Consider the following 25,443-nt stretch of genomic DNA (forward strand, 5'->3'; position numbering starts at 1 on the left):
AGGGTTGGCGGTTCAATCCTCACCACTCCTGTCGACGTGTCAAAGTGTCCTTGAGCAAAATACTGAACCCAAAAATGCTCCCGGTGGTCAGGCCATCACCCTGCGTGCTAGCTGGGTATTTATATTTGTCAGTGCACAGGGGTGATGAAAGTTACTAAAGTTACCCTTATATACCATTCAATAAAAAGTGACTGCAAAAAACTGGATTTTCTTAAAGCATTTATTGGTAGGAGTCCATAAAAAATGAACATTTCTGAGAGATTTCTACAACAATCATGAGAACCATGTTTCAAGGACAAATCAGACATGGGAAAACCATATTATATTTTAAGAAATCTTTTACAAAAGCACCTAGGGAAGGTCAACATCTCGCTGAATGCACTCGGTACAAAGAATCCTACAAAAAAAGAAAAAAAAAAGAAAGGAAATAAAGACTTTGAGAAAGTGAGAGCGAAAAGTCTTAAAAGAGTGGGTGATGTTACTGCCGGTGTGTTTTCATGTATGATGGAGTAGTGAGGAGAACATGTTCATCTCTTTCAGTCTTAAAACTCACTCTTCAAGGCTTTCATTCTGTTACTCTCACATTGCCTCGATAGCTCTTTCTCTCCACGTCTCTATTGAAAAAAAAAATAGATCCACTGAACAGCTTGACCTTCATTCTAATTCTCACATGCTAAACAATATTACTGCAAGAATCTTCACGCTTTTCACAAACAAGGCTGCTACCTTTATTCTCCGTCCACCTGAACTCTTTCAAAACACACGTGCGCTGTAAAAACTCCAATCACAGGAGATTAATTAAGGTTTCTGAACTCTGTACATCCACAGGGCCCACCCACAATAAATACAGCAAAAGCTTAACTTCTAAAAATGTATCTCGGACAAAACAAAACGCTGAAGTAAGGCCTCTGCAGACTGATGAGAGCAGGCAGCTGATAGACGAGAGGAGATACGGTGCAGCAGTGGGGATGTCGGGCGTCCGATACATAGCAACGATGAACTAATGCCTCGTATGATTGATGGCGTCTCTGCCAACACATATATACGTGTGTGTGTCTGAGTGTTTGGGTTAGGGGGGTTTAAAAAAAGGTGCCAAATCCACCAAAGCGAGGGAAGAGTCGAGGAGCCCTTTTCTTTTTGGACTCCGCCTCCTTTAGCCACAGTTTCTTCCTCTTGGTGTCCGTGTGTCCTACAAAATAAAAGATAAGACATTGGGTTGAATATGAAGGTTTTTCAGTTTCACTTTCTAATAAGACACTTTTTATTTAGAGTTTATAAGCAGTACCAAATGACCTTATTAATCAGAATAAATCTACTGATGCTAACGCTTTAAGATCTGTTATAAGACATTAATTCAATTCAATACAATCTTATTAATAAATGAAGGCAATTTGATTTGGGGCTTGAGTAAAAACAGACAGGAAGCAGACATGTGCACAGAAAGATAATTACAAGTAAAAGACCTGACTGGGGACTATGTTGAGCCAATACTGCAACTGCATTAAAATAATAATAAAAGTTATAATTAAAAGAAAAATCAAGAAAAAAGGGGTTAAAGGTTGAAAAATCTCGCTGGCTCTCTGTTATTTCATCGCACAAATTTCACTGACTCGTCTATCTTTAAAATAATTGTTAAATATTTTTAAAAAAAAACAATACTTGACCCTAAATTCTCTCTTTAAACACGCTGTATAATCAGAAATATTAAATGCAATTACTCACGCTGCTGTTGTAGTATTGTTCCTATAAACGATGAGTTATTTATCCAGAAAGCATAAGCAGATTTTATTGTAACTATTAATAAAGCCATTAGTTACAGCGTGTTAAGAGAGAATTATTAGAAGGCGGTGCAGATGTTTCTCACATTTAAAACTCTTAGTTCAGCTGGCAGCGGTATTTAAAAACACTCTCTGAGGGCCCATATTTGAGTAGTTTGTGTCATTATCTCAGAAAGAGAATTGGGGCCTTTATTTGCATCCCAGCAGGAAATATGCACGCCTAAATTAAAGGTCCTTCCTTAACTAGCCAAACTGCTCCTATAAAACATTCAGCCACTGTGTGTTGCAGATAATTGCTCGGCTTTTGTGTGTGACTTCCTGACCCCGTGAGGGAAAACAGAGGGCGACCTCTGACCTCTGGTCGTTACTGCAGCGTAGAACAGAGCTGCCTAATGAACACCTCTGTCCTTGGTGTTTACATCTGCCAATCAAGCATGCCACTCTTCGTCATCGCCCTTTGTGCGGCCATCAGACACAAAGGCAGACAATTAGCTGCGCTTATTAAGACTCTACTCTTTAAAAGAGAGCTCTGTGCGCTGGTAATTAATCAGCCCTGCAGTGGCGGGTGGGCGGACCTCTCGTTAGTCCAAGACTCTGCAGGCCGTGCTCCTCCTCTTCCTCTGAGGGGTTTTGGGCGGAGTTCCTCAGGTAGCGCTGGTGCAAGCCGTGGCCAGGTAGTGCGTTCTGTCTGCGGCGACGACGCTCGTCCTCCGAGGGGTCTTCGGCGATGTCTGTGGGCAGAACAGAGCGGAGTGGGGAATGAATCACACCTAAACCGTCTCTTCTCGCTGTCTGGATGGATGGCCTGAGGTGTTCAAAGCAACATTAAACCTGTTTATATATATATATATATCTTTGAATTTCAGCCTTCTGACATGAGATGTGTGGAGCAAAAAAAAAGAAGGCAGCTAAAAGGAAAACATATTACCTCGTAATGCCCTTGGCAGTGTGAGTACAATCAGACAGGGTGAAAAAAAAACACATACACACATCTATTACAGCAAGTTGAGCACAAGTGCAAAAAGGCATATTGATGTAACCAACACGAAACAACAAAGATGATATAAAACAAGAAGTTCAAAGAGCCCCTGAGGACATATAGACCCCTCCTTCCTTTCAAACGACAACCATATATTTCATTCATATTTCATCTGCTTGACTTTATTGTGATTAGTCATGTAAATAAAATGAGATTTGGTTATTCTTTTCTCTAGGTAATTTACATTTATATTGAATTAGTGGCAGGCAGGGTATAGAGGAGAAGGAGGAGGGGGGGGCTTATTATGCTGCGAGATTACAGGCAGATCTCATCGCCATTGTGTTGTGTAATTAAGGCAGTGGAGAGGAGAAGAAAGGGGGCCAGATGCTCGCCGTGCTGAACCTGGTCCCATTTAGAGGAGGATCTGCAGCAGTGTTTTCAAAATCCCCGGTAACAGCGCAGCCTTTAAAGACATCAGAAGTCATTGGAGACATGGCAGCTTTGTTTGACATATTGCTGTTTACCTGTGGGAGCACCTTGACATAAACACATTGTCATTTTAATCATTAATGGGGAAAGTAACAGAAGACTGAGGCTATATATGCTTTATGTGAGAGATTTGAGAGGGGGATGGCTCTCTTTGGATGCTTTCAGGTGGAGTTAAGGGGTTTTGAGGCTGCAGGTCAGAGACAAAGACATCACTAGATTTCAATTCTCTCTGAATAGGCATCCTATTACCGCAGGACCTCCATCTTGACCCAAGACTATTTCTTTGTAACGAACCCCTTTCGAGCGTGTTAAGGTTGAAATTGGTGGAGTATTTTCTCGCAGAAAACACCTCAACTTTAAGGTGATTTATGTTGCTTTAGCCCCACACTTGGATTGCAAAGCGGTGTTTGCAAATCAACTTCTTCTATCAAACACACTTTTATAATAAAGAGTTGACCTCTGCAAGGAGAGACCAGCGCCCGGTGGACCAACAGAAACAGGACAATTGGTGGCTTTACTTTTCCGGCTGCTGCTGCTGCTGCTGCTCGTTCTCTATCCGGCTAATCCCAACCTGCATTTGTCTGCTGATCCTATCAAGTGAAGTTAGACAGCTGGATTAAGCCAACATGTATGTGACTCCGAGCTTTGTTCCAGCCCTCCTTCTCTCCAGAGGATCAATATTTGCGTCTATTATGTGTGATAAGATTCCTTCCGCTATCAGGTCGCATAATCCATCATCAGTTAATTAATTTCAACAAAAACAATATCAAAGAGCAGCCATGATAATGAGATCTTTTAGTGCTCACAAAGGCGGCCTTTTATTTTCTGGACTTAATTTGAAAAGCAGAGTGAGCACAGCTCCTGGATGCTTTCATTTGTAGCTATTGTCTTGGGAGTGCCTGTCATTTGTCTCCAGGCTACACAATGCTGTGTGTATCTGTAAAAGCTGCTTGATACACACTGTCCAGACTGCAATACACGAGCACAAACACCCGGGTTAACACCTGAACACACATGGACACAAAATCCATGTGTGACAGACAAAAGCGGCGTTACTTGCTGCAGGCTGGAGCCCAAAGCCCAAAATAAATCACTGTTCAGGAGGAGGCTAACCCTACATGACAACTACAACTGTGGACCAGATTATTTTCAACAGTCCACCTTCCTCCGGTTCAAGACATGCGATGTTGTGCTGATGTGACTCCACTGCTGAGCACCCAGAGATACAGTCTGTGTCCTCGTTCAGACACGGCCAAAAGAAGCTGGCAGCTTATCTTCGCCATCGTTCATAAAGTGGCCAGCAGCTCCGGGCCGATTCGATGTTTCATGCTAAGCTGTCAAGCAGACGAGGTGGTGATGTTGGTGGTGTGTGTGTGTGTGTGTGTGTGAGGGCGGTTAAACCGGATGCTGCTTTCTGCCAACAGGAAGCCATCTTTCATAACGTTGGGAAACTCTAGGACAGGAAATCACAGTATTGTATGTCATATTGGAGAGGATGGATGCAGGAGGAGAGGCTGCAAGACGTAGAGATATTTTTTTTATCAAATGATCTAATAAACTTCTAATAATAGGTATACTGACACTTTAATATGATTATTAATGATTAAATCGAGGAAATTAAAATGTTGACGGGAAAATCACTTATTATGTCACGTGTTGCTCCAGTTGTCCTTCCAATCAGTCTGATTTGTTCAAAATGTGATTCCAGCTCTGGAAATGATCATTCAGTCATAAAATGTCATGCTGCCTTTTGTATACAAACACTGACATCTAGTGGCCACATGAGGGTCCACCTTCAAATTCAAAAGTCTGGCAGCAATTCTTCCTTTTTAAAAGGGACGTATCATAAATAAATAATAATGATTTAACTTTTCTTCGGCTTCTTATTTTACATGTTGAAACAGTGGTCTTAGAGGTGAGGGCCTCTACATGGGCTCAGGAAATTAATATAGTAGAATGATTAGCCAGAAAATCCACAAAATATGTTGATTTTTCATACTTTAAGAAGTTAATTAATCTACTTTACTTTTGCCCCAAACATCACAGAAATCATAACTTTAATCTGACCACACATACGGTATACACATATTTTCAGAATCAGGGTGACTTACACTTTCCGAGGATATCATTATCTTCAATGTCCATCGTGAATAAATGTCCATAAATCCTCTTAGAAGTCACAAATTCAGAATATTGTCCTTTTACCTTCAGAACTCGCCTGAGAATCATCACGTTTATAAGTTGTCTTATGTGTTAAAAGTAATTTAGTGATAGTTACCTGTACATATATGGGTACAGTACAAACATAAACTGCTAATAGGTAATTCGGCATTCTTTTAATGGTGCCAATTTGCCAAAATGCAAAGAAATAGAGGCAAAAAACAGAAAAACGGGACTCCGGTTGTAGACCTAAACCAGCTAACTCGCTGACTTCCGGTTTACACCCGTCAAATTAAGAGTAAACTAGAGCTCGGTCTGCTCAGATAAAAATAAGACAAATAATAATAATATGTGTGACAAAGTTAATGTTATAACTTCTAGCTCTAGCACAAAAATATATGTATATTAAAAAAACGTGTTGATCCAGGAGAGGGAGCTATTGCACCACTAATACAATTCCTGCTCCTTCAACACCTATTCATCTAATAACACTCTTCACGAAGCACTTTTTATAATAATTAAATCATGTGGCGTTAAATCTTCTAATTTTTTTTCCCCAGATTCCTGAGGGTTAAATATAGATTTAAAAAATGTATAGAAATGTGACTCACAAATTTGTGTTCCTAAGATTTAGATATGATTTATGAAAACATGTTACTGCTCACTTTTTCTTTCTTGTTCGTGTAGTGAACCCCATCTACGACATTTATCCATAATTTACGCATCAAATACACAAATACGCTCACACACAAACTCACACCGACAAAGAGAGGAAGGGATTGGCGCAGGGTTGCAGTTGTCACCTAGCAACAGGACTGCGCAGGCGCAAACGCCTCAGAGGAAATTGAAAGAACACAACAAATCCAAGCCCAACAGTGGAGACATGGCCTTCACACCACCACCAACACACACACACAGGCAACACATGTACATTCATAGATGTTACATTAAGTGTCATAACCTATTTCAGCCAAGACTGAATAGCTTAATGCCTCACCCTGCTCCATTCTTTCTCTTTAGTTTCCCCACTCCTGACTTGTCTGTCTGAAAAATATGCAAGAGGCTTGTGTAAATAAACTAGCCCCGAGCACATTCCTCATGAAACACACTGTCTTCTCAGTACACAGTGACCTCTGAGCCAACCGCAATCATCCACACTACTGCTCAATTTAACTTGAATCAGAGCCTATCATTCCTGATGTTTCACAAGAGTGAGCACATGAAGGCTGACCGAAAAGTTTTACTACCGACTGGATTTTCCCAGCTAGAGGATTCTGTTTAGTAGGTATGTTTTGAGCCCTTATTTTGGCTCGGTGTCTACAGAGAGCTCAGGTTTTGTTTGAGGGCGTATTAAAACAAGGTGCACTATCAGCACTTTTACAAGCACATTAAAATGTCCACATGGGAGGGGTGAAGAGGAATGAAGAAAAATGAGGAAGGGCACGCGTCCGGGAAAGTGGGCGTTGTTTCCTTCCTCACCTGGTTCGTACAAGGTAAAATACCTACCTCAGGTATCTGAAAACCTCACGATCACTAAATAATTAAAATGATTATTTCAGTGAAAGCACACACAGCAAACCTACCAGTTTCCTGTTGACAGCGACCAAGCCCTAATGTGAGTCACCTACACTGAATCAAGGGCATTAGTAGGTTAAAATGATGCACACACAGTGAGCTGTCTGATGAGGTGAGTGTACAAAAGAAGCAGCTGCTGTGGTTTCCTTTATTGCGGGTTTTGTGAAGCAGTTTTAAAATGTAATCAGGCACAAGCACACACCTCATACCACACATTCAAGGAGGAGTGAGACGCTTAAAAAGCCACTCAAGCCATAAGAAACATCACACAGGAGACACCAGGTGACTGCAGCAGCCTTTCCGAGCCGTTCCACACAGGGAAGTTTATTGAAACTGAACTCTTTATTTTGTTTTGTTTTTTTTTGTTTTTACAAAGAATGAAAATACCCCTGTCTGTCCGGTAAAGAGTGTAAGGTGTTGTGTGGTTTGATGGTTTGAGTTGCTGACAGAGTTACTGTGAAACTACAAAGCAGCCTCCTGGAATCAGCAATCATGCAGAAAAAAATGAAACATACGGTGGGTTTTATCAAATACATGAACAAATGTAAAAGTCAGAGGAAAACAAATGCACATTATATTAATTAATTAATTATTAATAATCAACGTCATTCATATTACACACGTGTGAACATGGTAACAGCTAACAGGTTAGTTCAAGTCAAAGACATTAGAGCAAAGCTTTTATCATTCACTTGTTAAATTGGTCAAATGAAAAGAGCAAAAAAAAAAAAAATGACATGCGTAAGTCTAAATGTACAGCATCATGTTTTCCTGCTACAATAAGACAATATCCACCCCAAAGGAAAAAATATGTAATATTTATAGCACGTACCCAGCACTGTCATATGGCAAAAATAAAAAGCACAATTCAATTACTCTAGTAAACAAAAACACAAGTTCCAGCAAGATGCCCCTCCCCCCCATAATAATGGAATAAATACAAATATACAAATACTGTGAACATCTCTCTCGCCTCCATCGCAGCTAAGCTAAAATGAGAAAAATTCTTCTTTGGGAATGAGATGCAGGAGGAGAGAGACGAGAGACCAACTGCCAGTAGCAAACAGTCACTGGGCGAGTTTTTTTTCCAGGTGGTGAAAACTGTATGTTGGTCAAATGTTGTGGCGAGATTACTACTTGTTATCCAGTCTTAGGAGCTGCTCCTTACCATTAACTGTAAGAGATTTTATCTGACCGTCCTCCTCCACTTCCACCCGCTCCTGGCCGTTCTCCACGATCCTGTAACAAACACAAGAGCAGACAAGGTAGTCAGGCTGGTATAGCTGAGAAGTATGCCTTTTTCCCTTTCTTGCTAAAAGTGGGATTAATGTGAAGGACTGAAACTGCCGAAATCAAAAATAGATTAAAAAAATTGAATAAATGGTTGAAAAAATAAATGAATATGCCATTAAATGTGCCAAAAATAATATTAAAAATAAATGTATTGAGCCATTTATTTATTTATTTATGTTTGATTTCAGCACTTTTCGTCGATCAAACGTTCTTTAAGACCAATAAGCATGCTCAAGAAACAGCTAAGCTAATTAACTGCCGGCTGTAGCTTCCTCTTTATCCTACAAACATGAGTGGCATGAATTCATTTAAATAATGAATTGTTAAATATTGTCCCTGCTTGGGAGTTTGACATCTTAGTACCGTTTTGTAGTAATTTTTCTGCCGTTGACGAACTTGGTGGAGGTTGAAACGGATCTGAAGTTACCCATTCCTCCTCCCCCACCACCAAATGATGAAGTCGAGAAGGATGTGATTCCTCCTCCACCCATGTCTCCGAATGAGTTAAAACCTACAAAAGAGCACACATTGAAAACCTCAGTCAAACTGGAAAAGCATCCAAAATTAATAATGAATCAAGTTATTTGTTGGAATGGCCGACCTGAATCGAACGATGAGAAGCCATGCCCGAACGCTGGGAAGCTCCCAAAACCAAACAGCGATCCTCCCATCCTGTTTCGGCTTGGGCCTCTCTGGCGACTGCGGCTGCCAGCAAAGAAATCGTCAAAGGGGTCGTCAGCTGGGGAGGGAAACATGGTACAAATTAGGAGGAACACTTCAAGATTTCATTGCAAAACCATGTGAGGTTTTTAATTTTTTCAGTCCTTTTTTGAATCAGCATTTATCTACAAGACCAAAACAATGCGCTGAAAGACACATTAACACTTCTGAGGGGAAATGCAGATTTAAGGTAGATTTGTTGCTAAGAGTGACCCCTTACATATCACAAATATTTGACCCATTGTTAATAAAACAATAAAACAATATTGATTAGAACAACTTTAAGACTGATTCTAGGTTCCAAAAGATTTAAGTACCTGAGACTCAAAAAGCTGTTTGATGTCAGAGCATCGGTTTGTAATTTCTGGAACAATCTTAACCCTAAACTGTCAAAGTGCCCACCATTTAATTCTCATCCTAAAGCCCCCGTGGACATGCGACTAATTGCGCTCCGCCAATCTGGGTCACCCCAGCAGGATAAGGCTGGATCACTGGCACCGTTTGCTGAAAGAAGACTCCTCCTTCAACCTTGAATGTACCAAGGCAGCGAAGAGAAAGCTTCATTTGTTCCCACTGACAGAAAGCTTAAAATAAAAGTGTCCCCTGACCGCTGTTGTAACTGCATTACTGTCCGTTTACTTAGAAGAAGACATTAGAGGAGACAGCTCGGCTCTTACAAAGCTGTCAGTAAGACAGCCAACATGAGTGGAAGAAAGAGAGGGAGATGTAAAGCCTGAGAAAGGCTGCTAAACACTGGATCCGGGTTTAATTCTCCTGTACATGATCAGCGTACACAAAGAGATAGCTGGGAGAAGAGCTAAGGCAAAGCGCTCTCACACGTCTGTGTGCTGACAGAACTTTAAAAGACCTGTCAAGCACAAAGACTGAGATTAAATCAGCGGAGAATGTGCCACACCTACACTACAGTACACTGCACAGGGCGTAATAGCATAGAGAAGATTATAAACGACAGGAAAATGGGTTTTCAAAATGTGCATGTACACCATAAACAGGGTTCCTAGATCTTTTCCATGGTCAAGTTTTCAAGCTGCATTTTCAACCTTTTCCATCACCTTAACACTGTGGTAAATGACATATTTATATATATGTATAAACTCAAAGTGATGGGATGGTTTATGAGAACTCTCTGTTGTTTCAATGTATTATGGTGCTTTTCTTCATAACAAACATTAAACGATCAAACTACTTTGCTGATGTCTTGGTAGCTAACTAGCTGTCAAGAACATCCGTTAACATAAACGCCATTGACGACAACTGTTGACGTCCAAGGGTCTTGAAGGGTTGTCCCATTTCATAAAGGGGGATTTTAACCACGACAACTCGTAACTCTGTTCTGAAGGGCGCACTCAGAAACGGGTTAGGGGTCAAAATATGAAACGGCCTTGACTTTGGCATCCTATTTAACCTGGCTGAGCCAATACATACAGTTTATAATGAAAGTATTGCAGTTACAATTACAAACAAAAACTTTATTTAAAAAATCCTTGAAAACACATGTATAAAATAATGTCTAACAGCTGAGAGCTACACAATTAAACAGGAACAGAACATATAATCTCTGTGAGTCAAATTGCTACAAGTCTAATTATAGGAGGTCCTCAGGGAGATACGGTGCACATATCTCTTGGCATATTTCTTGATTATGTCCAACAAAAAAAGTGTTAAACCAGTCCTTTTTTGTCCACTTCTTCATGTGTCCATTTGAGAATTGAGTGTGTGCTGTTCTTGGCAGACGACTAAGCCTTCGTCATCGTGTGAATCTCTATTTGCCTCAACAGCACACACACCCCCTCTCCACCCCTCAGTCTGAGGTGGGTGAGTGACAGATCTACAGGACCAGCTGCTGCTTTCTGAGACAAGCTCCTGGACAATGCAGGAGTGGGGGGCCGGATGGGATTTTAAAAACTATCTGGACCCTCTTTCTACTGCTGCCATCTTAAGGACAGTCAAGAGACCCAAAATAGTTCTTTATATAAATCTATTCAAGGAAAAACCCTTCATATAGGGTTGGAATAAACTTGAGAAGACGGATGTTTTGGTATATCCTGTTTAAGCATAATAAAGGTTGTCCCCAGTCAAAATAGTACTTGAACAGTGCAGACAGCTTTATGGTTAGGCTTTTTTTAAAACAGTCAACAACAACAACAACAACAACAGCTGTGCTCCATTACTTTATCTTAAAAATAAAATCTACAGTAACACATGTCAGTTTCATAAAAACTGTTCAATAATCTGATATAAAAGAGTATGACTTGACTTTTCCTATGGTTTCTAATCCGAGTATCATTCCTAAAAACTTGTATATTAGATTACAATTTTTCCAGTACGTTTATGTTGTACACCCACACGTAGCACGTTTTACATGTGCTCTGACACATGGAGACACACAGCGCGCACACACTTATTACATCTGCTTTTGTTTTAATACGGAAGCTATTTTTGAAAGCATTCCAGTAGAGTGATGTAGACGCTCAAATCCATCCTCTGCCTGCGTCTGAACTCCATATTTAGAGCTACACGGGGTGAACTGCACATGCCTTCCAATCAGCCTTTTGCTGAACCCAGACAACCCAGTACAGGCTTAGCTCCTACAACTACAGACAGTCCTGATATAATCAATTATCAGGCTGTCATTATCACAAATTAACAGTCGCTGGTCAACCGTATATTACATCATCATTTTTTCACAAATTCAGAGAGAAGTGGTGGGCAAAAGAGAAGATTGTCTGTTAGGAATATTGGGAGTAACTGCTTTGAAAGTAATCACTGAAGTTGTTGAAAACTTACATCTTTTAGAGCAGATGATTTAATCCATAGCATTTTCAAAAGAAGTGGGTGAGAAGCAGAGTGTTTATTGAGCCAATCAGACAAATCCCTCATGAATACTGTACTATGTGTAACTTTGTATTTTAAAGTAGGCAAATTTGCCTTGATTTACCGATTGTCCCATGACCTCGTGTGTACTGTTTTTTTGGGGGTTTTTTTGCCTTTCTGTCCACAGTTCTTATTATTTGGATAATGTGAAAAATGTTCATAAATAAAGATGAACAAAAAATAATGTAATCACTAAAGAAATTAAACATGTACACATCTGTAAAAACAGACAGAAATTAAAGTAATTTCAACTTATAGCAATAAAACACAGGATAAGTGGACACCACTGATGATTAAATTAGTTAAAATATTTTCTTGATTTATCTATGATATGTCAGAAAAAAGTGGAAAAATAGCCCACCACAATTTCCCAAAGTAAACCAAATCATATTTAGCACACTATCATATGAAAAAAAGCACTAAATCCTCACAATTGAGATTCTATTTTTAGAAAATTTGCTACAAAAACACCCAACTAAGACCATTTATTGATTATGGAAATAGTTACTAAGTAGTTCCTATTAATTGGCCGATTAGTAACATTTCTTTGTAAGAAAAAAATACTGATAAAATGGTAAAAACTATGTCAATTCAATTTGTAATGTTCTACTAGGTAAACTAGCTTATTTTCCCATCTGTATGCAGAGATGTACTTAATTTGCATTACATTTTTTTCTATTGTCGTCTTAAAAAATATTCAGTTCATCCGATCGTTATCCGACTGATGATCAGGTTATTCTGACTAAAATACTCTTTATTCATAGTTTAACAGTATGATTTTAAAAAGAAGCTGGAGTGAATTAAGAGGTCTAACCCGTCGTTAATGGATGAAGGCTACATATTGATGCAGGTCAACATCCAGCAGAGACGCTCAGTGTTTTCCAACATGTGACATTTACTGACAGATGACCTCCCGAGGTGAACAGTGCTTGGTGTATTGGAGATTAACATTAGAATGCTGTGGGGGGATTAGCACCGGGCTTTACTGAAGGTTTCCTGGGTCTAATGCTCCATCTTTCAAATTTCTACACAGCAGGAGCTGCTAGCTAAAAGCTCACAGGCAAACTAATGAGGAAATATCAATGTTTTATCTGGTATAAAACAGTATGTCCTCCTTTTCGCTCCTATTTTTGACCAGATAGAATCATGCAGTTAATAATAGCCACTGCGTGCTCCCCACTCTTCTGACTCTCTTCAGTTCCTCTTTCCTCCTACTCTCTTAAAAACAAGAATTCCCATCGGTGCCTCTGAGGGAAGCAAATGGACTTACCAAAAAAATCTCCAAATGGATCTCTGCCGCCAAAGAATTCCCTGAAAACGTCCTCGGGATTACGGAATGTGAAACCGCTGCCACCGAAGTGATCATAATGGCCTCCTGTAAAACAAAAAACAACAATGAAGATCATAAACTGCACAATTATTCATCAAAAGCAGTTTGATTTTATTATAAGTCATAAAAAATACCAATGCATTACCAAGCCGTTTGTACTTTGGACCATGCCACTAAAACATCATGACGCAAAATCATAGCTAATTAAATCTTATCAATCATTTCCATGGCAATGGCTTCAAATACTTTGACATATTGAAAGTCATCCTCTTACCTCCTCCTCCTCCTCCACCACCTCCTGAAAGGCCTTCTTTGCCGTATCGGTCATAAATATTCCTCTTGTTTTCTGTTGTGGGAAGAGTAGTACTTTAGATAAGATAGAGGGACAAATAAAGCAGACAAACAGAAAGAGAAAATGCCCACCCAGTCTAATTTTAAATCTCACTTAGGGTCACAAAAGTCTTCAAACTGCATATTGTGTTAGCATTAGCATCAAACTGGCTGCCTCTTTCAATTTTTTTCTCTTCACTGTGACTAAATGCGTAACATTTTCCAAAGCACATCCAACTAATTTTAAGCTTCCCGTTCCCGTTTTAAGCATGTAATTCATCAACTTGACCATCTGCAAACTGAAACTGGTCTAACTACAAAGCTGCTGGTCAATTGTTTAAAAAAAAAAAGAGCAGGAACTACTATCACAACACATTTATTGTATGGGCCAACCTGATAAGAATTTATTACATGAAATGACAAGCAGAAAGTAAAACTAAACCTGCAGCACAAGATCTCTGCGCGAGACCTCCACTCTGCAGCATAAACTATCCTGACATTGTGCTCTGCAAATGCTAACAATAATGGTTTCTTGTGACTGGGTGTATGGCACTAAACTGTGACTAATCCAATGAAAATGTTACAGACTTCTGCTGTGTTCTCAAGCCCACATATGAATTCGAGACTTAAAGCATTATTCTGGTAGTTACTTCCACTTAAGAACCATGACTGATGAACTGGCTGACCTACTTGGCACATGTGATGTATCAGCAGGGCATGTATCAAATCTCAATTCTTATTTACTTAATACGTTCATTACCGACCGAAATTTGTCTGTAGCACAAACTATCTGCTGAAATCAAATGCCAGGTCAAACTGATGACTTGATAGGATTGTTCGGGTACCAGTATCGGAGATGCCTCTGATAGTGCCTAAAATGCTGGATCGGGTGACAATGAGTACACATATCTATGCTCTATGCTCCAATACCACATAATTTATTTATTAGAAAAGAATCCTGATACTTCCCAGCAGCGTCCTGGTACACTTGTATACAACTTAACTTAACTTTTTGCTTTTTTTGTTAAGTAATGCTTTATGTGTGTTGGTAGTGTCAATTTAAAGTAAACTTTACTCCACTTAACGGCTTACAATTATTTACAATTGTTTAAAAGAGAAAAAAAAGGGATCGCAGCTTCTTCTGTAGATAATGAAATGTGTTTCATTGCAGATAATATCACTTCCAATCGATCACAGGCTACTGGATTGAATCGAATCGAAATCGTATTGTGACAGACTTTGTGATATCGGCAAATATCGCATCGTCCAAAGACTGGATAAAAAAATCATATCTGATGAAACTGGTACAGTTACACAATACACAATTATCTTGACGTTTATGGATAACGTCACCATAACATCCACACAGGATTAGTACTATGCAGCTGTTTGAAAATAACCAGGAAGGAAAAATAGTATTGGAAAGTTCTTGTTTTAAATCATAATTTGCCAATTTAAGACATATTTTCAGGAAAAGTTCTCTTAAGGTTGACCGATATTTAACATTTTTAAAAACTTTGTTGGAAAACATGATTGACGATTTTGGTATCACTTCCAAAACCTTCAGATATCATACTGGTGATAGCAACAAAACATTAAAATGACACCCAGCCCTAGTAATCCAACATGAAAGTGCAGTTAAGATGACAACAAATGTCAACTTTTAAATTTGATGACAAGATATATATGTTATAAGAAACATTAATTTAAAACAGTGCACTTTAGAGAAACACCCATCATCATGTTCAGATATTCAGCACTTAACATGGCAACTGTATAATAGCTTTTATCCCTCTGCAGAAAGCCTTACCATCGGAGAGCACTTCATATGCCTCTGACAGCTCTTTGAACTTTTTCTCTGCTTCGTCCTTGTTGTCTGGGTTCTTGTCTGGATGCCACTTCAGTGCCAATTTTCTGTAACTGAGACACAAATACCATACTGTTAAATAAAGACACAGAGATTAAAGATGAGACAAACACATAATGTATGTAATATACTGTAGATGAACCATGGGCAATCAATCAGTTCTTATTATAGAAATGGGAAAATGGAAATGTGTATATATGTATGCCCCTAATAGAAACACACATACACATGCTAGTCTGTTTTTAGGGTGGAAACCATGCCTACACCAAACACACAGACACAGATACACACACACACTGACACACGCTGTCCTTCTCCCCAACGAAGCAGAAATAACAAAGACTGCCTTAACTCCACTGATGTGCAGCGCAGGCTCACACAGCAGCTTACGCTGCATCAGCTGTTTGTTTCTAAGCCCAGCAGCAGCACCGGCAGCGGACACACACATGCTGTAGACGAGACTAGTGACTGAGAGTCAGCCAGCAAAAAAGGCTGCATTCAATCCAGGGATTGACTCCCTTATGGATCAATAGTAAAGAGTCTTTGTAGTCTATGTCTTTGTTGTAATCTGTGACATTATCTGTTGGTCTAAAGCCTGGTCAATGGTTGACAGTCGAGGCTACGTTGAACAATGTAGTGTCAGTGTTCGTAGTCAGTAGCCTTCATGTTCACTTGTAAAGGCAACAGCAGCCATTATCTTGCTCTGAATACTTATAAGACTCTGAGGACAGTATAAACTCTCTTGCTCTTCAGGCTATGATTTCATACACATCACATTTCATCAACAAACAAGACAAAAAGTCGATATCCAAGCTAGCAGCTCTGAGGAGCTGTACTTATGCTGAGTTCACGAATGTCGGCACCAAATTCCATGGCAATCCATCCAATAGCTGTGGATGTATTCAGTCTGAACCAAAGTGATGGACTGACTGACCGTCATTGCCATCCCAAGAGCCAATCATTAGCAAATAATTCAATCAGATCAGATCAAAAGTCAGAGCTGGGGTCATAAGCTAAAGATAAGACTTATTGATTGGTGTCAGTCGAGATACCGTTTGACTTTGGCGGCCAACAACTGAGTGCACAGAGACAGTACGCTCTCAGCATTCATCATCTTTTTAAGCTGGCTTCTTGGCAAATCATATAGTCTTAAATTGGTTGACATGATCTTCAATAGTTTGCTCCTCTCTAAAAAGATTTGACCTGCATTTCCTGCATTACCATCAATGACTTTTAATTTCCTCTGGAGACCTAATTTCTGTCCTTAACATTTAAATATACACTTCAATTCATAGGAAATTCTTCACTTGTCAAAACAATGCGTGTTAGTGAGAAACCTGAGCAAGTGTCATGAACAGGAACTGGTCCGTTCAGTGGGCGACCGCAAGTGGTGGATGAACGTAGAGGGAAGGTATTTGACAGCAGCAAGGTTACAGGAAGAAGAGTGGAAACTTTCTGCATTGCAGTCTCTCTGTTCTCTCTCTCCTTGTGTCACTGTATACAGCTTGAGGGGGATATAATTAACCTATTACACCCCTCTGAGTGGCGGCGATTCAACAACAACCCCGGGGGAAAACCAGAGCAGAAAACACTCAGGAGAACTTACGCTTTTTTGATGTCCTCTTGCGTTGCATGTTTCTGAACTCCTAATATCTGGTAGTATTCCACCATGGCTCTGTCTGTGTTGGTTTGTAGTTGCCGTCCTATATGAGGGTCCTCTGCGTGGCCTCTGTGGAAAAAAAAGTTAAGTTTTGTTAGGACATGTTAGCTTGAAGAGATAAAGCCCAACAATCTGCGAGTGAGCGTAGCCATGTGTGACGGGCTCTCTTCCAGACCTGAGGGGTAAATTTTGTAAAAGGGAAGGAGGGGGTAACAGCATTAAGCAGGGTGGCAATACCCAACGATGCAATCAAAAGCACTGAAATAGAGATGCAGGGAGGAGGACAGCTAAGCTAATACAAGCCCAGCAAAATTACATAATAAGCGGGTGATCATCCCTCACCCCGAGGTTATGTCAGAGAAAAGTGAATCACGTTTTACTTTTGAAAATTGGAAATAAAGACCACAAAGCACATTTTTATAAACACGACCTAACTCCTGAAGTTATGAAACTTTGGCTCTCAAAAACAAGACAGAACAGGTCAGATGAAAAAGTATCAGAAGATATTCAAGTCATCTAGATTTAGCCCTAGATTTCCACTTTGTTTTTGCAATACTACAAAACAGAGAAGGCAACCTGCACCAACAAACATCTAATAACAATTGCTGGCAACATACTGAATCTTGCCCTAGAGGTAGATACAAGGACCTATTAAACTACTTTTTTACTTTTAACCATTTCTGCACAACAAGAGAGAAATATGATAAGTATCACACATTACTGATACAATGCCAGTGGCTATTCATTTTACAGATTGATATTTTACTTAACCCTTACCCATAAAGTAAACTGCAATCACTAGCAGGTCCAGCTAACTAGCAACTACCTACAGAAGTAACCTAGCATTACTTCCAAGACCAGGGAGCGTACTACTAAAAATTACTAAATGTAAAGACCTTCCCCGCTGGCAAATTTTGCTGTGGGTGGGACTTGCACACACTATGTCACAAGTCTTCTTTCAACATGATACAAAAAAAGCAGGCTCTGGTTTTCAGGCTCTGTGGTCTGTATACAGAGAAGAGGTGGGGGGGGGGGGGGGGGGGATCTGTTTCTTCTCTCAGATTAAAGCTACAAAATTTAAAGAGTTAATCTCCATATGTTTTGGCTCAGAAAATCTTCTTTCACTTAAAAAAAAGGGAAAACTCAACCTCCCAGGACCTCACTTTCTTTAATAAGAAATTACACTGCATCATACTTAAGAGGACAATTACAACACTCCACACAAAAACAATCTTACTTTGTTTAAACAAAACTATAAAATAAAACATATCATGGGGGACAACAAAATAATAGATGTTAGGACACACCCACACAAATCCTGTTAACTGTGACCTCTATAACATAAAATATCGTCCAAACCTGATAAATCACGCTCAATGTTTTGACACTTAAACAGACCTTCTGTATTCCCTCTAACACCTTGACCTAACAAATAATCCAACAACTCGACAAGTCGCTTTGTGTGTGTTTTTCTTTGCGACAGGCAAAATCATTTATCCTGCGGCAACAGGCCAACTAAAACAACAAGGAAAATGCCAAGCAAACCCACAGTCGACCATTAATCATCAAGAGATATATCTTAGCTATCGCACTAAAAATGATAAACAAACCAATGAGGACTACTTACACAGAGAGTCCACTGTGTCCTGTTTGTTTGCTATTTATAACCTGTGGCCTTTGCCGTTAGATTGTGTTTGTGTGTGTTATGAGCGTGTGGGGGGTTGGGGGTGTTTGGCACACAGCAGTGCCAGCAAGTGAGTCCTGGTTGGGACATGGCACAGGCAATAAACTCCTCTCTTTCAGATGCCTGAGTCAGTCCAAATGTCCCTCTAATGCTTCAACATCTACCTCCTCCTTTACTGTTGAATTTAGTGATTTAAAGGGGCACTATGTAGTTCCCGCTAAGTTTTAATATTTACAATATTGAGGTAATAACACAAACTCAGAAATATTTATTTTTTCCATAACTGAATAAACGAGCTGTTCTCAGAGGAAAATAATTTCCCCAGAACACTGTTTGAAGCTAGAAAGGTGGCAGGGTCCGCCACATATATATAAAAAAAAGTAAAACCGTATGAAATTGTGTTGTCCTTTAAGGTCATTTTGTTTATTCAGTTTATTCAGTCATAAAAAACAAAGAGTTTGTTTAGGCATAAAAAAGTCAGTCAATGAAGATCTTTCTCTTCTGATTAAAATTTCTTCCCAAAAACTACAGAATGCGCCTTTAAAATCAATTCAATTATAACAGTTATGATGTACTTCTTTCTCCACATCCCAGTAGACTGCAGTATATCAAAAAATATGACCCACAAAGTCATTATTTTCCTCTGGGTTTTTTCTAAAAAACAAACCTAATGCCCTGACATAATCATATTAAATGTATCCCGTTTTATCCCCCTCACTTCAGCCATTACGGACCCACTCACCTGTCACCAGTCCCCCCCCAGCAGTTGGGAGTTAATGGACACTAGTGCCTGCTAGAGATGTGTTTACTCGTGGTTCTGTGCAATTTGTGTATCCATGCATGTATGTGTGTATTGATGCCCCATGGAGGCATTACACAGCTAACCCAGATCTGATGGATTCCTGCTCCACTCAGCGTGAACCGAGCAAACAGATGTGGGTCACACAATCACATGATGACTCAGTGAACCAGAGGTGGGGGTTATAAACTTTAACAGTTCACAGACAGAAGAAAGACGGTCTGTCTTTTAAATTTCCTGTAATAAGCACTAGTAGGAGTTAAATTAATAATAAAGCTAACAAACACAAAGGTGATCTAAATACTTAATAGAGCAGAGTCGAAGAAAAACAGATGGAAAAGCAGCATTTGCCTTATCTTACCACAATTCGTGTTGTGCAGGAATCCCTGAACAATCCATTACAAAGTGACTTCATACAATTTTCCACAAACTGAATGTGGGAACAGCTGTTCCTATAAACATTTGGTGATTTTTCCATTCAAGCATATTGTAGAAAGTGAGATTCCCTGTATGTTTTGGGTTATAAAGTAGGTCTAGGAGCTCTATAAATACTGTGAAAGTATCACAACGCTTAAACCTCGGACAAAATGCACATGGCTCGTATTCAGAAACTGTCTTCAAATGAGCTGTCAGGACTTCCGTAAGGCTGTGATGTTATAACACATTCACCGCCCACAGGTATGGTCATGTAAGCACTGGCCTGCTCAGGCCTCAAGAACTGACCAATCAGAGCAGACTTGGCTTTTAAAGATACAGTTTGTGGATTGGGACGGAAATAACTCAGGATAATCATGAATCTCCTCACATGAATGACATAAAAGACAGACTATCTCGCTGACGTACAGTGCAATAATTTCAAAATACTAAGCCTGTCACCAATTTGCACTCCAATCTCTGTTACCACCATCCATGTTGTCTACAAGTATCTCATTCTGTTTTCCATTGTGGTTTACTGTAAGAGCAGGGCTAAGTGCAAGGTATCTGTTAGATTTTGAAGTCAAGGTAAGAAAAATCAAAATGAAACTGACAGCTGGCAGTATGTGAGCAGTGTATCGCTGTTGATGTAGAGCAAGAGATGATTCACAAAGCAAATTGCTGAATTTATCTTTAATCTCACCTTAACCACAAACTCAACTGAACACATAATCAGTCAAAATGAAACCTCTATACGGGGCAGAGTGTGTGCTACAGACATTGATCAGGTGAAGACCTCAGTGATGAGCTGCTTCACTCGTATTTAGTCAGCTCTGGTGGTTTGGTAACTTGTGAAGACCTCAGCCCCACCATCTACCCTTTCAAAGATGTACTGATGAGGACTGATTGAGAGAGTACCTCAGGGCACGACTCTCTGGAGGGACTACATCACCCAGCTGGCTTTGAAATGGGGGGATTCCCAGGAGAAACGGGTGGAGGATCCAAGGGCAAAGCGACTCCAAAATCAATACAGATGAAGAAAGGATTATACACTGAATTATAAAGAAGGCTGCCAGAAGAAGACCTTATGAATCATTATTAGACTAGTGTTCACGGGGCAGAGCTAGTTAGCAGAAGTCAACAGCAATGGTTTGATCTCAGTATTAAACACTGACTCTGTAGGAATCTACACAGGATTTTGAAGTAAACAATTCTCGACAAGTTGAGCAGCAAGAGATTACAACAACATCTGTTCAAGTTTTTTTTTTTCCAGCCGTGCAGTACTAGAGTGCCAAATGAGATTTCCCTTGAAGGGGCAATATTGTGTAACAGTAAATGAGACTGAAAGTCAAATTCTTGCAACGTTAAATCAAAAGACACAAGAATAAAGCCAGGAATGCAAAGATGTTAATCTACATTTTACACACTTTACACACAGCATTTAGTTTTGTCATCTTGTCTTGTGATCAATCAATAATCACAGGGTAAATTCCATTACGATGTATCAATACGTGTCCTGACTCCAGGGTGGAAGAGCAGGTTAGAACAAGTTTTCAGCCACATTCAAAACACACTAGACCATTTCATCTTACAGAAAAACCCCCACACCATTTGGATTAAAGTTTTACTGAGGCAGTTTATTTTACAGTTTGACAAGAAACTATGCCAAATACACAAACCTTTACTTCTTGAAGGGAGACCATACACTTCAAAGATTCCCTGGGTGTGCAGAGGACAAAGATGTTCACCAGAAGTGGGTCAAGAATATCATAATTATTATGATAATGATTATTGATTAATTAATGTCATTATTAAAGTAATATGACCTTCTATGAGCCATCGTCAGGAAATTAATGAAACAATCTTGAGTACCTATGAAAAGCACAAATTTGCATTTCTAAAATGTTACAAATGTAACTGGCCTGCAATGATTAGATACAGCTTTTGATTGGTTAAACAAGCTAGCTAGCTAGATATATCTGAGATAAGTCAGTATTGGCAGAATAATATTGACTTGCTGATGTATTGTAGGTCCAAACCTTCCTGTCACAACAATCCATACTGACACATATATACCCTTTGGAAAATAGAGACGTGACACATGTTAGGTTCTCTAAAGCCGAGCTATTCAGCAGCTATTAAGCATATTTCCACTGCTTTATTAATTTTTAATGTGGGTCTATTGTAGGCTAAGCGTGCACAGATTGGCTATTATTTAGAAGATAATAAATACATAATAAAAAAATAAAATCAGATTGGACTAACTGGAAACTCCATATAATAGGATACAGATCAGGACTGGACGGCAACAACATGACTGGAATTTTCCCAAACAATGAGGGCCGACCCAGGTTATCAGCACTGAAGTTTTGCCCTGCAACTTACTGTAAGCAACATCGTGTTAATCAGGGTGTGGGCTCATAAAATCGTTGTTGTAAAAGCTTTCACGATTTCCGTCTGCACATCAACTCCCCAGTTAATTACCTGTGAAGCAACTTTAGGTTTGATCTCTTGATTAAGATCTCTGATTAGACTTCCCTAGTTTCCATTAGTTTTAGGCCCAATTTGTCCCTAGAGACTTCATTTTTTAGAATAATTACCTGCAAACCCAGCCTCACTCTGTTACAAGCTGAACACTACAGTACGAGTACATAGAGACTGTGATTGCAATCAACAAAATGCAGCTGGAGTAGTGTCCAAGAACACTCAAACACCACTACAAATCTGACACTGACGAGACGAGAGCACCGGACAAAACCAACACCTAACACAAATCACAGCTGACAGAAGAGAGCCACAGATGACAGCTGAACACAACACAAAGATAAGCTTGTGCCCCACCTGAAATGATTCATAGCAACGAGTGCTTGTGATTCAAACACTACAGAGAGGGCACATAATCAGCAGCTCAAGAGAGTTTTCACTGGATTTTTCTCTATATTTTCCATTAGTGGAAACATTTTCAAAGAGGTCACTTACTGTCGACAGCAGTGAGCATTGTCTTCTTGGACAGAGAAACCATTCACAAATTTGCATGTGTGATTCGGGGGGGTAGTGGGTATATTTAAAAAACATACAATACATTTAAACTTTTCTGAGTTTTCTTTAGAAGGCAACAACCCTGCACCTTTTAAGACTTAACTCCTCCAAATTGTTAACACTGTAATGTAATCTGACTTGCACATGCCATACTATAGCAGATACCTCTTAATGGTAGTGCCAACACAAATTAAACAGGATTACCTTGTTTTACATTAGTGGTCAAACTGGTCAGGTGGTAATTAAAGACAGATGATAAGATAAATGCATTTCCAACTTCTTGTAGTGCTGCCAACCTTTAAACAGTAGTATTTACATCGTACACAGTATATTTCCAGTCAAACTCTGGGATAAAAGCCAACACAACATACTGTTTAACTGTGCAACTTAGTAACTTTCCATCACATCGTGGTGTAATCTAATATAGTTTCGGTATATTTAATAAAGATAAAATCCAAAGTAATAGATTTAAAGTCACATTTTAAAAAATACCAAATTTAGCTTGATACTGCCTCATTGGGTTGCAACCAACAATCATTTTCATTATCAATTCATGTTGTGATCAATCAAATAATAATTTAGTCTAATGAAATGTAAATAGTAGAAACAAATCTCCATTATAAGTTATTTATCATATCCAAATCAATTAATCCATTAGTTGTCAACTATTAAATTGATCGACAACTATTTTGATGATTGATTAATTGGTTTGACAGAATATCTTTGGGTTGAGGACAAAACAAGACATTTGAGGATGTCATCGTCGATATTTTCACCATTTTCTGACATTTAATGGGCCAAGCAGCTAATCGATTAATTGAGAAAATAGTACAAAATCAGAATTTAATATTCTATATTTACAATATTACAAACTCAGACATGATTATCTTTTCAATGACTGAATAAATAAGCTGTTATCGGAGAAAAGTAAGGTCTCGAGAACACTGTTTGAAGCTAGAAAGGTGGCAGGGTCCGCCAAATATGAACAAAGTAAAACAGTATGAAATTATGTTGTCCTTTAAAAAGGTCAGTCATGCAAAGGAAGAGGGTTTATTAAATTTGTCTGGGCATAATCAGTCAATGAAGATCTTTCTCTTCTGACTAAGATTTCTTCCCCAAAACTACATAGTGCACCTAATTGACTTATCGATTAATTGATTTGCTCTGTTCAATCACATTTCATATCATGAAATGGAGACTTTGTTGTTGTCGTTCATCTGCAGATGCAGAAATATTTGAAAACAAATTTGATTTTCGGTCGATACTGTAATTTTTGTATTTTATTACACTTGCAAATATAATGGCAGGAAGCAGTAAAGGGGATTTAACTACTTCCTCTCGCCTCTCGTTTGTAACCAATAGCAACCACTAGTAAAAAACAAACAAACTGCAACATAAATTAAGGAAAAATGTAAACTAATGAAGTGTTTTCTTCTCCTGTCGCTCGTGTTTGTCCCCTTTTTTTGGGGGTGGGTGGGTGAGGCCAACATCAACAAAGCAGCCAGACAACACAAGTGTGGCTGCGTTTATCTTGTAGAAACAGACCGGACTTATCAGAAAGTTCGGGAAAGTTCGAGAAAGTGCTGAAAGCCGAATGAACGGTTATAGAGATATATTGACACACAGCATGAGGATATTAATAAAATCTCAAAAACGTTACATAACGAGTGAAAACATCTCTAAAAATAGTGGTGTCGTAACTTTAATATTTGACTGGTAGGTCTCGTATTGCCCAGACCTTCACTAGCAACCAAACAAACATAAGCTGCGCTAGCTACAACGCAACTTTAGCATTAAATATCACCCCACGTAATTACAATTAATCCACCTTTTGTCTTGCTAACATCGTAGCTAGCTTTAGCCAAGTTATTATATGTGAGTGAGGACAGCTACAGCCACACGAGCCCCACTCATTTGTTGTGTTTTATGCTAACTTAGCTGAGCGTTCGCGGGCATTTTTAGTGCGAGAAGTACATTAAGTGGTTAAGTAATAGTAATATATTATTTATGATAATAGCCGGAGGGGGGGGCATCGGATTGCGACACCACAGCATCCCCACATGTAGCTGAAGGGTTACTCGAGTCTATGCGACAGCCGGGGGGGACGGTAAACACAAGTACAGCCGCGCCGACACATGTAGCATTTAACATTTTCTGCTGATAAAAATGAAACAGGGCTCACCTACGTGAAGGAAAATGTCCGCTCCAGCCGGCCTCTCTCTGTTGTTGCTTTTTTCCTCTGTGCTCGCCTGAGTGAGGGTGACTGCAGCCGCTGGTGGTGGCTGGTTGCTGGTGATGTGGCTACTGATACGACTAGCCCACAGTGCTGCTGCTGCTGCTGCGTTCAACGACTGTCGGATATCAGACAAAGCTCTTCACACTGAATTGAATGGATGTATGGAAGCCCACGTCAGTCAGTTAAAGGTGCAGT

At 39.4% G+C, this 25,443-nt stretch overlaps 1 protein-coding gene across 2 annotated transcripts; it reads right to left on the bottom strand.

Annotated features, from left to right (window-relative positions):
• Positions 1-206: 206 nt before the first annotated feature.
• dnajb6b (DnaJ heat shock protein family (Hsp40) member B6b) lies at positions 207-25,365 on the bottom strand. 2 transcript variants are annotated; one of them, XM_073488907.1, is made up of 10 exons: positions 25,195-25,365; positions 17,023-17,145; positions 15,360-15,469; positions 13,494-13,565; positions 13,160-13,264; positions 8,876-9,013; positions 8,638-8,785; positions 8,150-8,220; positions 2,354-2,509; positions 207-1,189 (listed from the first exon to the last, which is right to left on the bottom strand). In XM_073488907.1, exons 2-10 carry the CDS (start codon positions 17,085-17,087, stop codon positions 1,080-1,082), a joined length of 975 nt encoding a protein of 324 aa, XP_073345008.1. In that variant the 5' UTR covers positions 17,088-17,145; positions 25,195-25,365; the 3' UTR covers positions 207-1,079. The 2 variants fall into 2 exon arrangements, with proteins under 2 accessions (XP_073345008.1, XP_073345009.1); XM_073488908.1 differs by lacking the exons at positions 207-1,189; positions 2,354-2,509 and having other exon boundaries at positions 8,030-8,220; positions 25,195-25,276.
• Between the last annotated feature and the right edge of the window lie 78 nt (positions 25,366-25,443).

This window comes from Pagrus major, chromosome 19 (genome assembly GCF_040436345.1).
Source record: "Pagrus major chromosome 19, Pma_NU_1.0".
Classification (NCBI taxonomy): domain Eukaryota; kingdom Metazoa; phylum Chordata; class Actinopteri; order Spariformes; family Sparidae; genus Pagrus; species Pagrus major.